Source organism: Hyperolius riggenbachi, chromosome 2, assembly GCF_040937935.1.
Source record: "Hyperolius riggenbachi isolate aHypRig1 chromosome 2, aHypRig1.pri, whole genome shotgun sequence".
In the NCBI taxonomy this organism is placed as follows: domain Eukaryota; kingdom Metazoa; phylum Chordata; class Amphibia; order Anura; family Hyperoliidae; genus Hyperolius; species Hyperolius riggenbachi.
The window spans coordinates 98,706,384-98,719,873 of record NC_090647.1 but is presented as its reverse complement, the minus strand read 5'-3'; the positions used below and the strand labels follow the sequence as shown (position 1 = coordinate 98,719,873).

The 13,490-nt window shown below is 43.2% G+C and overlaps 1 protein-coding gene across 1 annotated transcript in view; it reads right to left on the bottom strand.

The window, feature by feature from the left end:
• COG6 (component of oligomeric golgi complex 6) overlaps window positions 1-13,490 on the bottom strand; it is a 162,589-nt gene that overhangs the window by 37,518 nt on the left and 111,581 nt on the right. Inside the window, exon 13 of the mRNA XM_068265035.1 lies at window positions 5,812-5,929. Within this exon, the coding sequence (XP_068121136.1) occupies window positions 5,812-5,929 (118 nt within the window). The remainder of the gene's footprint in view (window positions 1-5,811; window positions 5,930-13,490) is intronic.

Below are 13,490 nucleotides of genomic sequence, written 5' to 3'. Positions count from 1 at the left end.
AGAGGGGCGGGGAGAGGCGGCGATCTGTGCGGCGATTGACATCAGGAGGGGCAGAGCTGAAGCTGAAAGCTCTGCCCCTTCCAGGAAATGCCGGCGGATTGCCCCCCAGGCAATTTGGGGGCTCTACAGCCCTTGTTTAGCTGCGGGGATGCAGCGGATTACTTGGGAGCACTGAAGCGAACTATAAGGAAGCTTTTGCCAGCGAGGGCCACAAAATATTGTATCGAGGGCCGCAAATGGCCCGCGGGCCGCGAGTTTGAGACCCCTGCCATAGAGCTTGTGTTAAAAAAAATAGCTCCTAACACCATTTTCTTCTACACAGCTGATCTGCATCATTAAATCAGCTGTTCCTGACGCGATGGGCTAGCTGTTCCTGCTAACTGCTAGCAGCCTTCTGTTTCACACTGCCAGAGCTGAATTATAACGCAGCTCACACACTCTAGAGCTGTGACATTACATCACCGCTGGATCACTGCAATGCCCTCTATACAGGCCTTCCAAACAAGAACCTGTACTGCCTGCAATGAATACAGAAAGCTATTGCCAGATTGCTAACAAACCAGCCTCGCCATTGTCACATGTCACATTACACCGATCCTCCGCTTATTGCACTGGCTACCTGTAAAATGGAGAATACTCTTCAAGATTGGACTGATGACATTCAAATCCCTACACAATTTGGGCCCTGGATACATGAAGCTGAAGCTGCACCACACCCGTCACAACCTCAGATCAACAGGATCCATAAATTTGGTCACTCTCAGAGTGCACATCAAAACCTTTAGAGCCAGAGCTTTCCGTCATGCTGCCCCTACCCTTTGGAACTCCCTACCACAAACAGTAAAGAAAGACCCATCCCTGGGTTTATTCCAATCCATACTGAAAAGCCACCTGTTTAGCCTGTCATTTGCAGCCTTCTTCAGAAAACAATCGGCCAGCATTTTGTAATATAATTTTTGCTTTGTACACCAGAATCATAACACAATTTAAAGGTCTTATGTGTGACACTGAATACTGTACCTAATATACAGATCATAAACTGAAAATCCTAACATATTCAACATTTATTTTTTATAAATATGCTCAAACGTAATCATTTTAATGTATGGAGGAAAAAAAATCTGTTCCTAATCATTAACATGATCACCACTTCGTACGTCAGAAAATATATGCACTGCTTTCTGTGTTGTGCTATGTCCTCTCCACAGCACAATCCAACTGAATAGTCACACAACCGCTGTGTCCTTCCATGCACAATACAAGGTTTTGTATGGGCAGCATGGAGCTTGCATTCTTTCTGTGTTCATCCTATGAGAGATACAGCTGGACTTCATAAAGAATGACACTGAACTGAAAACACAGGGCAGACAAAGCCTCCCTCATCCTTGGGGCTTATCTAGACAGACATCTGGAAATTATGTACATCAGACATTTGTGAAGACCCGTGAACGACATTTAGGCACCTGAGTTGTTGGTTAATGGAGCTAATGGAGAAGTTCAGACAGACATTAACGTTTGGAATTTGTGGAACTGCAGGTTTCAAAAAAAGTCAGGTGCAATGAAAAGACAGTTTGCAGGCTTTAACCACTTAACGACCAGCTAACGCCGATAGGGGGCGGCTGGTCGTTTGCGGTTTTGCATGGATGCCAGTTCACGGAGGGTGTCTCTGTGAGCAGTGTGCGAGCCGCCGATCGCGGCTCGCACTCGTAATGTAAACACGCGGGGAAGGAATCAGCGCCGTAAAGGAGATCGGCGAACCCCGGCCTCTGATTGGCCGGGGATTGCTGTCATTTGATAGGCTGAAGCCTATCTCATCCGGCGCAGGACGGATATCCACCCTGCGCACCGCAGAGACAGCGAGAGAGGTAGGGAGGAATATCGCTGCGGAGGGGGGCTTTGAGGAGAGCCCACGCAGCACAGATCTGTGGTTAAAGAAGTGAATTTAGGCTCCCTCCAAGTACCTACAAGTAATAACTCATTGTACAGCTGGTAATAGTGAAGCATTTGCTTAGAAACCTTCAGGGCTAGAAAGAAAATGGGAATGGACTAGACAACCCACATGAGCAGCAGGCTTCGGAGCACCAGGAGTGAAGGGCATCCCAGAACAGCAGTGGCAGGTGAAGGAGTATGAACAGCACAATAGTACTATGTAAGACACTGATCTAGCTCTGATATTGAGGAGAGGAAGCAGAGGCCTCTCTTATGGGACATGTCCTGGCTGCTATTATGATGCTTATAAAAAGAAAGCAGTGGTGTGCTTTGTTCTATTGTTCAGTGCTTCTGCTCTGTAAATTGGCTGTGACTGATCCCCCTTCTTATTTCTGATGCCCAAACCCAACAACCCCTTCCCCCAATGTAAACCTCCTCAACATCTCTTACCCTCTTCCTCCAATGTACAGCCATTCCTGAAGCCTAACTCTAATCTCTATTCTAATAAAACTCATATAACTCATACTCTAAGTATGAAAGTCCCCCTACCCAACCCCTCACTGCACATTATACTGAAACTATCAAAGTGCAACCCAAATGGCTCTTTGACAAGGTAAAGCGGTAAGAGAGTCCCTAAAGGTGCAAACAAATGTGAGGTGACTTAAAGAGGAACCATAATGACACATAGTAAAATGTAATAAATTATTCAGGATACCTATTTTTAAATTGATTATCTTAGTTTCAGTGTTAAAAACGCTTCTTATATCTATCAGTTGCTTTATATTTTTTTTAATGTACCCCGCCCTCTCACTGAGGTTTAGCTTATGCTATGATGTCACACAGCATTCTCCCCCAGAGCATTCTTGGAGATCAGTTGATATAAGTGGTTCACAGAGGAAAAAAAAACCTTTCCAAAGTGATTCCCCTTGCATGACGAGGTTCTCATTTTTTGATAAAAACAATTGGCTCCACGGTTTGATTGAATTTCCTATTTTTTTATATACAATTGGGAGTGGAGGAAGACTCAGATTCATTTTTTAGACGATTGAATGGCGATTTATTTATTTATTGGTGGTGTAGGATATATTGCCAATTTCTTAATTTACAAACCCATGCAATTTTTGGGGAGTGTTCTAACATTTTTTTCAAAATTGGGTGAAAATTTTAATACGTTGTATAATACATTAGTCAGATGTTTCAAAAGGGACAATCAATTAGAACAATGGATTGTAATTCTCAAACTGAAAAACAATATAGATATAAAAAAATTGTATTGTGTGTGGACACCATTCAACAAAAAGATTTCATTTTTCAATAAAAGTAATTGGTTGTTCTGAAACATTGAAAGGGGTTCTATATTTTTTAATCCATTGAGAAATGTGATCGAATTTCTTGTGTTTTTGTGTATAAGTTGATCGAGAGCAGTGAATATTTCTGATACATTTTTTAGAGAATTGAATGGTGTAGGATAGATTGCCAAATTCATGATTTTATGAATTAATATAAAAAATAAATAGCAATTCTCAAATTGAAAAAAAAATATATATATATAAAATTGAACTGTGTATGAGCCACCTTAAGACAGATGATGTATACAGGAAGTAATATTAGAAACGTGACTAATTCTTTAACGTAAAGCCTTAACGGAAATGCCCAGTGTTTTCAGGCCTCGTACAGAGCAGCGAGAGAAGGACTGGATAATGTGTTCCATCAATCCTTCTCGTCTGGATAACCATCTGCAGCTAATGAAACACAAGTGCTTAATTTCCGATCAGTCATGACAGACCTCCGTAAAGGCAAGTGAAAGCGCAAGGCATAAATGGACAAGCTTTATATGGTATTAGCATCGTGCAATGTCAGGGTGAAAACATCATCCCAGTCCAGGTTTAAATTAAAGTCAAAATACCCCTGAACACGGCACAGAACACGACCAGGGACAGCTTGTCCAGAGCAAAATCAATATCAGTAACAGTTCAGAGAGAAGCTCAGTGTGTGCCATGATCTGTGCTCACACACATACATTATATATATATATATACACGCACTAGATTTAATGTAAAATCTATTGATCAGCAGATCAGGCGTTTTTTACATAGTCAGATCTGACAAGATTAGCCACATGTTTGTTTCTGACTTGTTTCAGACACTTCTGCACTTCTGCAGCCAAATAGATCAGCAGAGCTGCCAGGCAACTGGTATTGATTAAAAGGAAATAAATATGGCAGCCTCCATATACTTCTCACTTCAGTTGTCCTTTAACCTCTTAGGTGACTCATTCCTTTATAGTCACAGCTAATTTTGCCCTTTTGCAACACTTAAAATCAACCTGTACTAACTTTATAACTGCTTTGTGTATTATGGTAATATTATTATTTAGTATTTATATGGAGCCAACATCTTCCACAGTGCTGTACAGAGTATATTGTCTTGTCACTTAACCGTCCCTCAGAGGTGCTCACAAGCTAATCCATACCATAGTCATTTTTCTCTGTATGTATCATATTTGTGATGTGGGAGGAAACCAGATTGCCTGGAGGAAACCCATGCAGACATGGGGAGAACATACAAACTCCATGCAGATAGTGCCCTGGCTAGGATTCGAACCTGGGCAGCAAGGCGAGAGTGCAATTCACTATGCCACTGTATCTTACAGTGCAAGCATGCAAGAGCAGGACTCCCTTTCTGCTGTTGCTTGATCAACCAAATCCTGGTCAGACAGGAAGTAAATGAAGGAGGAGGAACAATATCAAACAAAACATTTTTTCATAGCGAGGAGAAGAATCAGAATTATTGTATTTTAGATAAACAGTTCTGGGCGGAGCAGTAGCGACATGGATAGAACTCATGCCTTGTAAGACTAGAGACCCTGGATCGAATATGAGCCAGGACACTATCTGCATGAAGTTTGTATGCTTTGCCGTGTTTGTGGGGGTCTTTTCCAGGCAACCCAGTTTACTACTACAGCCTCAAAAATATTGGTAAATGCATTGGCTTCTCTCACAAATTAACTTCAAGCTATTATAAGAAAAACCAGACTAGGACTATGGTAGGTATCAAAATGTGATCTTCACCGAGGGACAATTCTAAATACATAAACAACAATAATAATCACTTTTCCTGCATAATACAAGTTATAAAAAACAAATAGAATGCTTAAAGAGAACCCGAGGTGGGTTTGAAGAATATTATCTGCATACAGAGGCTGGATCTGCCTATACAGCCTAGCCTCTGTTGCTATCCCAAACCCCCCTAAGGTCCCCCTGCACTCTGCAATCCCTCATAAATCACAGCCACGCTGCTGACAAACAGCTTGTCAGAGCTGGCTGTGTTTATCTCTATAGTGTCAGTCTGCTGCTCTCCCCGCCTCCTGCAGAACTCCAGTCCCCACCTGCATCCCTTCCCTCCCTGCTGATTGGAGGGAAGGGACGGGGGCAGGGACTGGAGCTATGCAGGAGGCGGGGGAGCAGCTGAGACTGACACTACAGATGTAAACACAGCCTCACAGCATGGCTGTGATTTATGAGGGATTTCAGAGTGCAGGGGGACCTTAGTGGGGTTTGGGATAGCAACAGAGGCTGGGCTGTATAGGCAGATCCAGCCTCTGTATGCAGATAACATTCTTTAAACACACCTCGGGTTCTCTTTAAAGGAAGTTGCTGGGATCATAACTAGTGCTGCTTTCCATGCTCACTTACTTAAAGGGTATCTGAAGTGACATGACAAGATAAACATGTATGTACAGACCCAAACCTACATTGTCCATTTTCTCATTTTGTTTTACTGTAAGGGTTAAGAATTTAGATGTGCAAATGACACTTTCAGAACAAAGAAAAAGCCTGAGAGGGCAAGTTAGGGTTTAAAACAACATGTCTCTGCCCATACCTTGTCCATTAGCTTGCTGGCATGTAGACTCAGGCTGTTGAAGAATATTTTCTTGCTTAATAGATGCATTTCTTCTATTGTAGTCAGCAGAGTAGATGCGCTTGTGCCAACAATTCCACTGGAACAAACAATGTTAAAAAATTTCTCATTCACAGAGCAGCAAACGAGGATCCAACAAAACATATTTTTTCAGAAATGCATTTCATTAAAGGGGATAGTAGAAGTTAAAGTAAATCCAGAATTGACGAAATTCAGTTCTTAATGATTCTGTAATAAACAACTAACATAACAAGTAAGTTTAGTTAGTTTGAGACACAATTGTTACTTTATTTACCAATATTAGCCATGATAATTGTCTGAGTTCACATAATCAATTAAAGAGGTTTTATCATTTTCAGCACACAATAAGAACATTTTCCACATACCGTATGTCTGCCATAGACTAAGGGTCCTTTTACACCTAATCAGTTGCTCTCAGTTAAAACGGAAAGAAAACTGATTTTCAAAGTAAGTCCCATGTTTTCCTATAAGCAAGAAAGAAGGGGCGCTCTGAGACTCCCAGGAGTTCAAAAGAAAGCTCCAATAGTTGAGGCCTCACCTTATTTTCCTGTGGCTGGCACAGCGTACACAGCCCCGATAAGCGTGCGTCCCTCTTAGCCTAGCCGGGGACCGGGCTCTCTGTTCCGCCGTGGCGGATATGACGTCACTCCTTTCAGCACTCCTAACAAGCGTAACTATGGAGAGCGAGACGCCGCCAGTCACACGCACTGAAACTGCGTGGTGGAACGCGTCTATTTCTCCGCATGGGGGAAGGAAAAATATAAAAAGCCGCTATATACGCGGCTATATGTACAGACCAAACTGAGGTCAAAACGAATAAAAATTTATTAAAAGACAACGCGTTTCGCAGAGGAACATCCTCTGCTTTATCAAGTCTACTACAAGTCTACTACATTATCCTCAGTTCACTATATAACAAACTTCAGCCAATCGGCTCTGTATGGGAGGAGGAATGAATACCATATTTATCCTAAAGAAGGGTCATTGCACGTATTGCCCTAAATAGAGGGGCAGGAAACCAAGGCATACACTGCACAGGGACTCCGATTAAAAGTACCCATTGTATCAAGGGAAAGAAAGAGGGGAAAAGGGAAAAAAGCAGCAACCCCATACCACATACGATACCATCAGTGTATAGGATAAACAACAATCCAGGGAAACGATTCAAAAAAGAGAGGGTCACTGTACACTGCATGTCCCCAGTTCAACATTGTAATTTATAAAAATGGCTTCCCAGGAGTTATGTTTTCACATACAGCACCCATAGGTTGCATCCACACAAATATGCACCACATAAAAAATTCAATACAAATGCATACATAAATTCATATATCATCCCACACACTAAATGCAAACCCAAGTTAGTATCTAGATCTAGCTAATGTACTATTGGCTGTAGATGACTCATTTCTTCCAAACATTTATTCAGGCCCCCTGGTTCCAGTGTCCCTAGCTTTAAGATCCAACAGGACTCTCGTCTACATAGAACGCGATATTTCTCAAACCTATTGGAGTGATGTAACTGTTCTATAATAGTAGCTCTCAGAACCCCAAAATCCCTATTATGGACCAAATTAAAATGGTTGGAAACGCCATGTTTAGGCTCCCCTTTTGCTATATTCGACCGATGTTTATTTAGTCTGGTCTGAAATTTCTGGGTGGTACGGCCCACATAGGCCAATTTACATGGACAGCTTAATAGGTATATCACATAGGAGCTTTGGCACGTCACATAACTTTTTATCGGGTATTCTATGGAGGTATTGGCACGAAAGGTTAGGGCACCATTTATAATGGTTTTACAGCAAAGACAGCGTGTGGATTTACACGAATAACACCCAGGTTTAGCCAAGATCTTTTTATGTTTGGTATTATCTCCTGGTGTATCTAATGGGGACAATTTACTGGGTGCTATATGACCCCTAATGGTCTTACCCCTCCTGAACACCACCCGGGGCTTCGAAGGAAGCGTTTGTTTGAGTACTTGATCACTCAGCAATACTGGCCAATATTTGTCAAAAATCCTTTTGCATTCTCCGGCTTGGCCGGAGTAATTAATAACTATAGGTAGGCGGTTTGTAATGGAATTAGCAGTGTCTGAATCTCTATTTTCCCCTTTTCTATCTGGGTGGCTGGGCAATAGACAGTCCTGCTGTGAGAGAACAGACGCTCTCCAAAGGGCAGAACTAACCAATGGGGCAGGATAGTTTTTTTTCCAAGAATCTTGATTCTAGTATTTTCGATTGACAATAAAAATCCTCGTTACTGGTACAGTTCCGGCGTAGCTGTTTAAACTGCCCAAATGGCACGTTCTTCAGCCAAGGTTTATAATGGGCACTGCGATAGTCCAAATAGCCATTTCTGTCTGTCGGTTTGAAGTAATTCGTGGTGCTAATATGGGCACTATCTGGGTCTACTCTGATTTCTAAATCAAGAAAATGTACCTTTAAGCTATCTGTTTCCATAGTAAAGGATAAACCTAACTGGTTATCATTAAGATAGTTAACATACTCCACCAAAGTCCCCAATGAACCCTCCCACACACATAAAATATCGTCTATAATACGGCGATGAAGGGCGAGGTTCGCCCGGTATGGGTTAGTGTTGGACAATATTAGTTTTTCCTCCAACCAGTCCATATAAAGGTTGGCGAAAGCCGGAGCGAACCTCGTCCCCATCGCCGTTCCCCCGCAGCTGTAAATAGAAAGAATCAAGAAAAGTGAAATAATTCTTTGGCAATATGAATTCAATAGAGTTTAAAAAAACCGGTTTCTGAGCATTTGGCATTAATGGGTCTCCCTCCAAATAATAACCAATGGCTTTTAGACCCAAATCATGGGGTAGATTTGTATAGAGGGCACTCACATCCAGTGTTGCCCATCTATACAAATGAGTGGACCATTTAATATCTTTTAAAACCTGTAAGGTGTGAGTAGTGTCCTTGAGGTATGCAGGGAGCTGGCAAACAAATTTCTGTAAATGTAGATCAATATAGTGTGAAAGGCCACTCGTGATAGAATCTATCCCCGCAATTATAGGTCTCCCTGGGGGATTAGTAGTACAATTATGGACTTTTGGGAGATGGTAAAAAAAAAGGGGACCTTGGGGGCCTCGATATTCAGATAATTATATTCGTCATTTTTCAAGATACCATCTGCAAAGGCCTGACCAATTAGGTCCCTGTATCTTCTAAGAAATTTGTCTGTAGGATCATATGTAAGCCTCTTATAATATGTAGGGTCTTCCAGAAGTCTGAGGACCTCCCCTATATAGGTGTCTATCTTGAACCACCACCCCTCCCCCTTTGTCAGTTTCCCTAATCACAATGGTTTTGTTATCCTTCAATAGTTTTATGGCCCTTCTTTCCATTTTGGTAAGATTATGTTGCTGGACTTGCTTATTTTGCAACTTCAACAAGTCATTAGTAACCAATTGGCAGAAGGTCTCCACCTGAGGTCCTTTATACTGTGTGGGGTTAAATTTCGACTTCCCCCTTTAGATCAGTATTATTGGGTTTCATGAGGACTGACTCCACAAGGTCATCAGGCCCAGCGAATCGAAAATACTAGAATCAATATTCTTAGAAAAAAAAACTATCCTGCCCCATTGGTTAGTTCTGCCCTTGGGAGAGCGTCTGTTCTCTCACAGCAGGACTGTCTATTGCCCAGCCACCCAGATAGAAAAGGGGAAAATAGAGATTCAGACACTGCTAATTCCATTACAAACCGCCTACCTATAGTTATTAATTACTCCGGCCAAGCCGGAGAATGCAAAAGGATTTTTGACAAATATTGGCCAGTATTGCTGAGTGATCAAGTACTCAAACAAACGCTTCCTTTCGAAGCCCCGGGTGGTGTTCAGGCGGGGTAAGAACATTAGGGGTCATATAGCACCCAGTAAATTGTCCCCATTAGATACACCAGGAGATAATACCAAACATAAAAAGATCTTGGCTAAACCTGGGTGGTGTTCGTGTAAATCCACACGCTGTCTTTGCTGTAAAACCATTATAAATTGTGCCCTAACCTTTCGTGCCAATACCTCCATAGAATACCCGATAAAAAGTTATGTGACGTGCCAAAGCTCCTATGTGATATACCTATTAAGCTGTCCATGTAAATTGGCATATGTGGGCCGTACCACCCAGAAATTTCAGACCAGACTAAATAAACATCGGTCGAATATAGCAAAAGGGGAGCCTAAACATGGCGTTTCCAACCATTTTAATTTGGTCCATAATAGGGATTTTGGGGTTCTGAGAGCTACTATTATAGAACAGTTACATCACTCCAATAGGTTTGAGAAATATCGCGTTCTATGTAGACGCGAGTCCTGTTGGATCTTAAAGCTAGGGACACTGGAACCAGGGGGCCTGAATAAATGTTTGGAAGAAATAAGTCATCTACAGCCAATAGTACATTAGCTAGATCTAGATACTAACTTGGGTTTGCATTTAGTGTGTGGGATGATATATGAATTTATGTATGCATTTGTATTGAATTTTTTATGTGGTGCATATTTGTGTGGATGCAACCTATGGGTGCTGTATGTGAAAACATAACTCCTGGGAAGCCATTTTTATAAATTACAATGTTGAACTGGGGACTAGTGTTGGGCCGAACAGTTCGCCTGGCGAACCTCTCTGGGCCTCTTACTACTTCCGGGTCGCAATGACCCGGAGTAGTACGCCTGCGCTGCCCGGCGGAGCGCGTCCTAGATCGCGCTCCCGTTGCCGGGCACTCTCTGCGCATGTGCGTGACGTCACTCATGACGTCACACACATGCGCAAAGAGTGCCCGGCAGCGGGAGCGCGATCTAGGACGCGCTCCGCCGGGCAGCGCAGGCGTACTACTCCGGGTCATTGCGACCCGGAAGTAGTAAGAGGCCCATGGATTTAGAGATGTTCGCCGGCGAACGGTTCGGGAACCGTTCGCCACATCTCTACTGGGGACATGCAGTGTACAGTGACCCTCTCTTTTTTGAATCTTTTCCCTGGATTGTTGTTTATCCTATACACTGATGGTATCGTATGTGGTATGGGGTTGCTGCTTTTTTCCCTTTTCCCCTCTTTCTTTCCCTTGATACAATGGGTACTTTTAATCGGAGTCCCTGTGCAGTGTATGCCTTGGTTTCCTGCCCCTCTATTTAGGGCAATACGTGCAATGACCCTTCTTTAGGATAAATATGGTATTCATTCCTCCTCCCATACAGAGCCGATTGGCTGAAGTTTGTTATATAGTGAACTGAGGATAATGTAGTATGATTAATGACTTGATAAAGCAGAGGATGTTCCTCTGCGAAACGCGTTGTCTTTTAATACATTTTTATTTCTTTTGACCTCAGTTTGGTCTGTACATATAGCCGCGTATATAGCGGGCTTTTTATATTTTTCCTTCCCCCGTGCGGAGAAATAGACGCATTCCACCACGCAGTTTCAGTGCGTGTGACTGGCGGCGTCTCGCTCTCCATAGTTACGCTTGTTGGGAGTGCTGAGAGGAGTGACGTCATATCCGCCACGGCGGAACGGAGAGCCCGGTCCCCGGCTAGGCTAAGAGGGACGCACGCTTATCGGGGCTGTGTACGCTGTGCCAGCCACAGGAAAATAAGGTGAGGCCTCAACTATTGGAGCTTTCTTTTGAACTACTAGGAGTCTCAGAGCGCCCCTTCTTTCTTGCTTGTCTTCACAGTGAACAGTTTCAGGGAGCGGAAATTGATTTTAATTGTTTTCTTTTTTCACAAAGTGTCATTTTCCGCTAACTTGGGACAAAAAATAAAATCTTCTATGAACTCACCATACTCCTAACGGAATACCTTGGGGTGTCTACTTTCTAAAATGGGGTCATTTGTGGGGTTCCTATACTGTCCTGGCATTTTAGGGGCCCTAAACCGTGAGGAGTAGTCTTGAAACGAAATTTCTCAAAATGACCTGTGAAATCCTAAAGGTACTCATTGGACTTTGGGCCCCTTAGCGCAGTTAGGCTGCAAAAAAGTGCCACACATGTGGTACTGCCGTGCTTATAAGAAGTAGTATAATGTGTTTTGTGGTGTATTTTTACATATATCCATGCTGGGTGGGAGAAATATCTCTGTAAATGACTTTTTTTACACACAATTGTCCATTTACAGAGAGATTTCTCCCACCAGCATGGGTACGTGTAAAAATACACCCCAAAACACATTATGCTACTTCTCCTGAGTACGGCGATACGATAAGTGTGACACCTTTTTGCAGCCTAGGTGCGCTAAGGGGCCCAACGTCCTATTTACAGGTCATTTTGAGGCATTTGTTTTCTAGACTACTCCTCACGGTTTAGGGCCCCTAAAATGCCAGGGCAGTATAGGAACGCCACAAGTGACCCCATTTTAGAAAGAAGACACCCCAAGGTATTCTGTTAGATGTATGGTGAGATCATAGAAGATTTTATTTTTTGTCACAAGTTAGTGAAAAATGAAACTTTGTGAAAAAACAATAAAAATCAATTTCCGCTAACTTTTGACAAAAAATAAAATCTTCTATGAACTCTTCATACACCTAACAGAATACCTTGGGGTGTCTTTTTTCTAAAAAGGGGTCACTTGTGGAGTTCCTATACTGCCCTGGCATTTTACGGGCCCAAAACCGTGAGTAGTCTGGAAACAAAATGTCTCAAAATGACTGTTCAGGGGTATAAGCATATGCAAATTTTGATGACAGGTGGTCTATGAGGGGGCGAATTTTGTGGAACTGGTCATAAGCAGGGTGGCCTCTTACATGACAGGTTGTATTGGGCCTGATCTGATGGATAGGAGTGCTAGGGGGGTGACAGGAGGTGATTGATGGGTGTCTTAGGAAGTGGTTAGAGGGATAAATAGATGCAATCAATGCACTGGGGAGGTGATCGGAAGGGGGTCTGAGGGGGATCTGAGGGTTTGGCCGAGTGGTCAGGAGCCCACACGGGGCAAATTAGGGCCTGATTTGATGGGTAGATGTGCTAGGGGGTGACAGGTGGTGACAGGAGGTGATTGATGGGTGTCTCAAGGTGTGATTAGTGGGGAAAATAGATGCAAGCAATGCACTGGCAAGGTGATCAGGGCTGGGGTCTGAGGGCGTTCTGAGGGTGTGGGTGGGTGATTGGGTGCCCTAGGGGCAGATAGGGGTCTAATCTGATGGGTAACAGTGCAGGTGGTGATAGGTGGTGATTGATGGGTAATTAGTGGGTGTTTAGAGGAGAGAACAGATCTAAACAGTGCACTTGGGAGGTGATCTGACGTCGAGTCTGCAGGCGATCTAATGGTGTGGGTGGGTGATCAGATTGCCCGCAAGGGGCAGGTTAGGGGCTGATTGATGGGTGGCAGTGACAGGGGGTGATTGATGGGTGGCAGTGACAGGGGGTGACTGATAGGTGATTGACAGGTGATCAGTGGGTTATTACAGGGAAGAACAGATGTAAATAATGCACTGGCGAATTTATAAGGGGGGGTCTGAAGGAAATCTGAGCGTGTGGGCGGGTGATTGGGTGCCCGCAAGGGGCAGATTAGGGTCTAATCTGATGGGTAACAGTGACAGGTGGTGATAGGGGGTGATTGATGGGTAATTAGTGGGTGTTTAGAGGAGAGAACAGATCTAAACAGTGCACTTG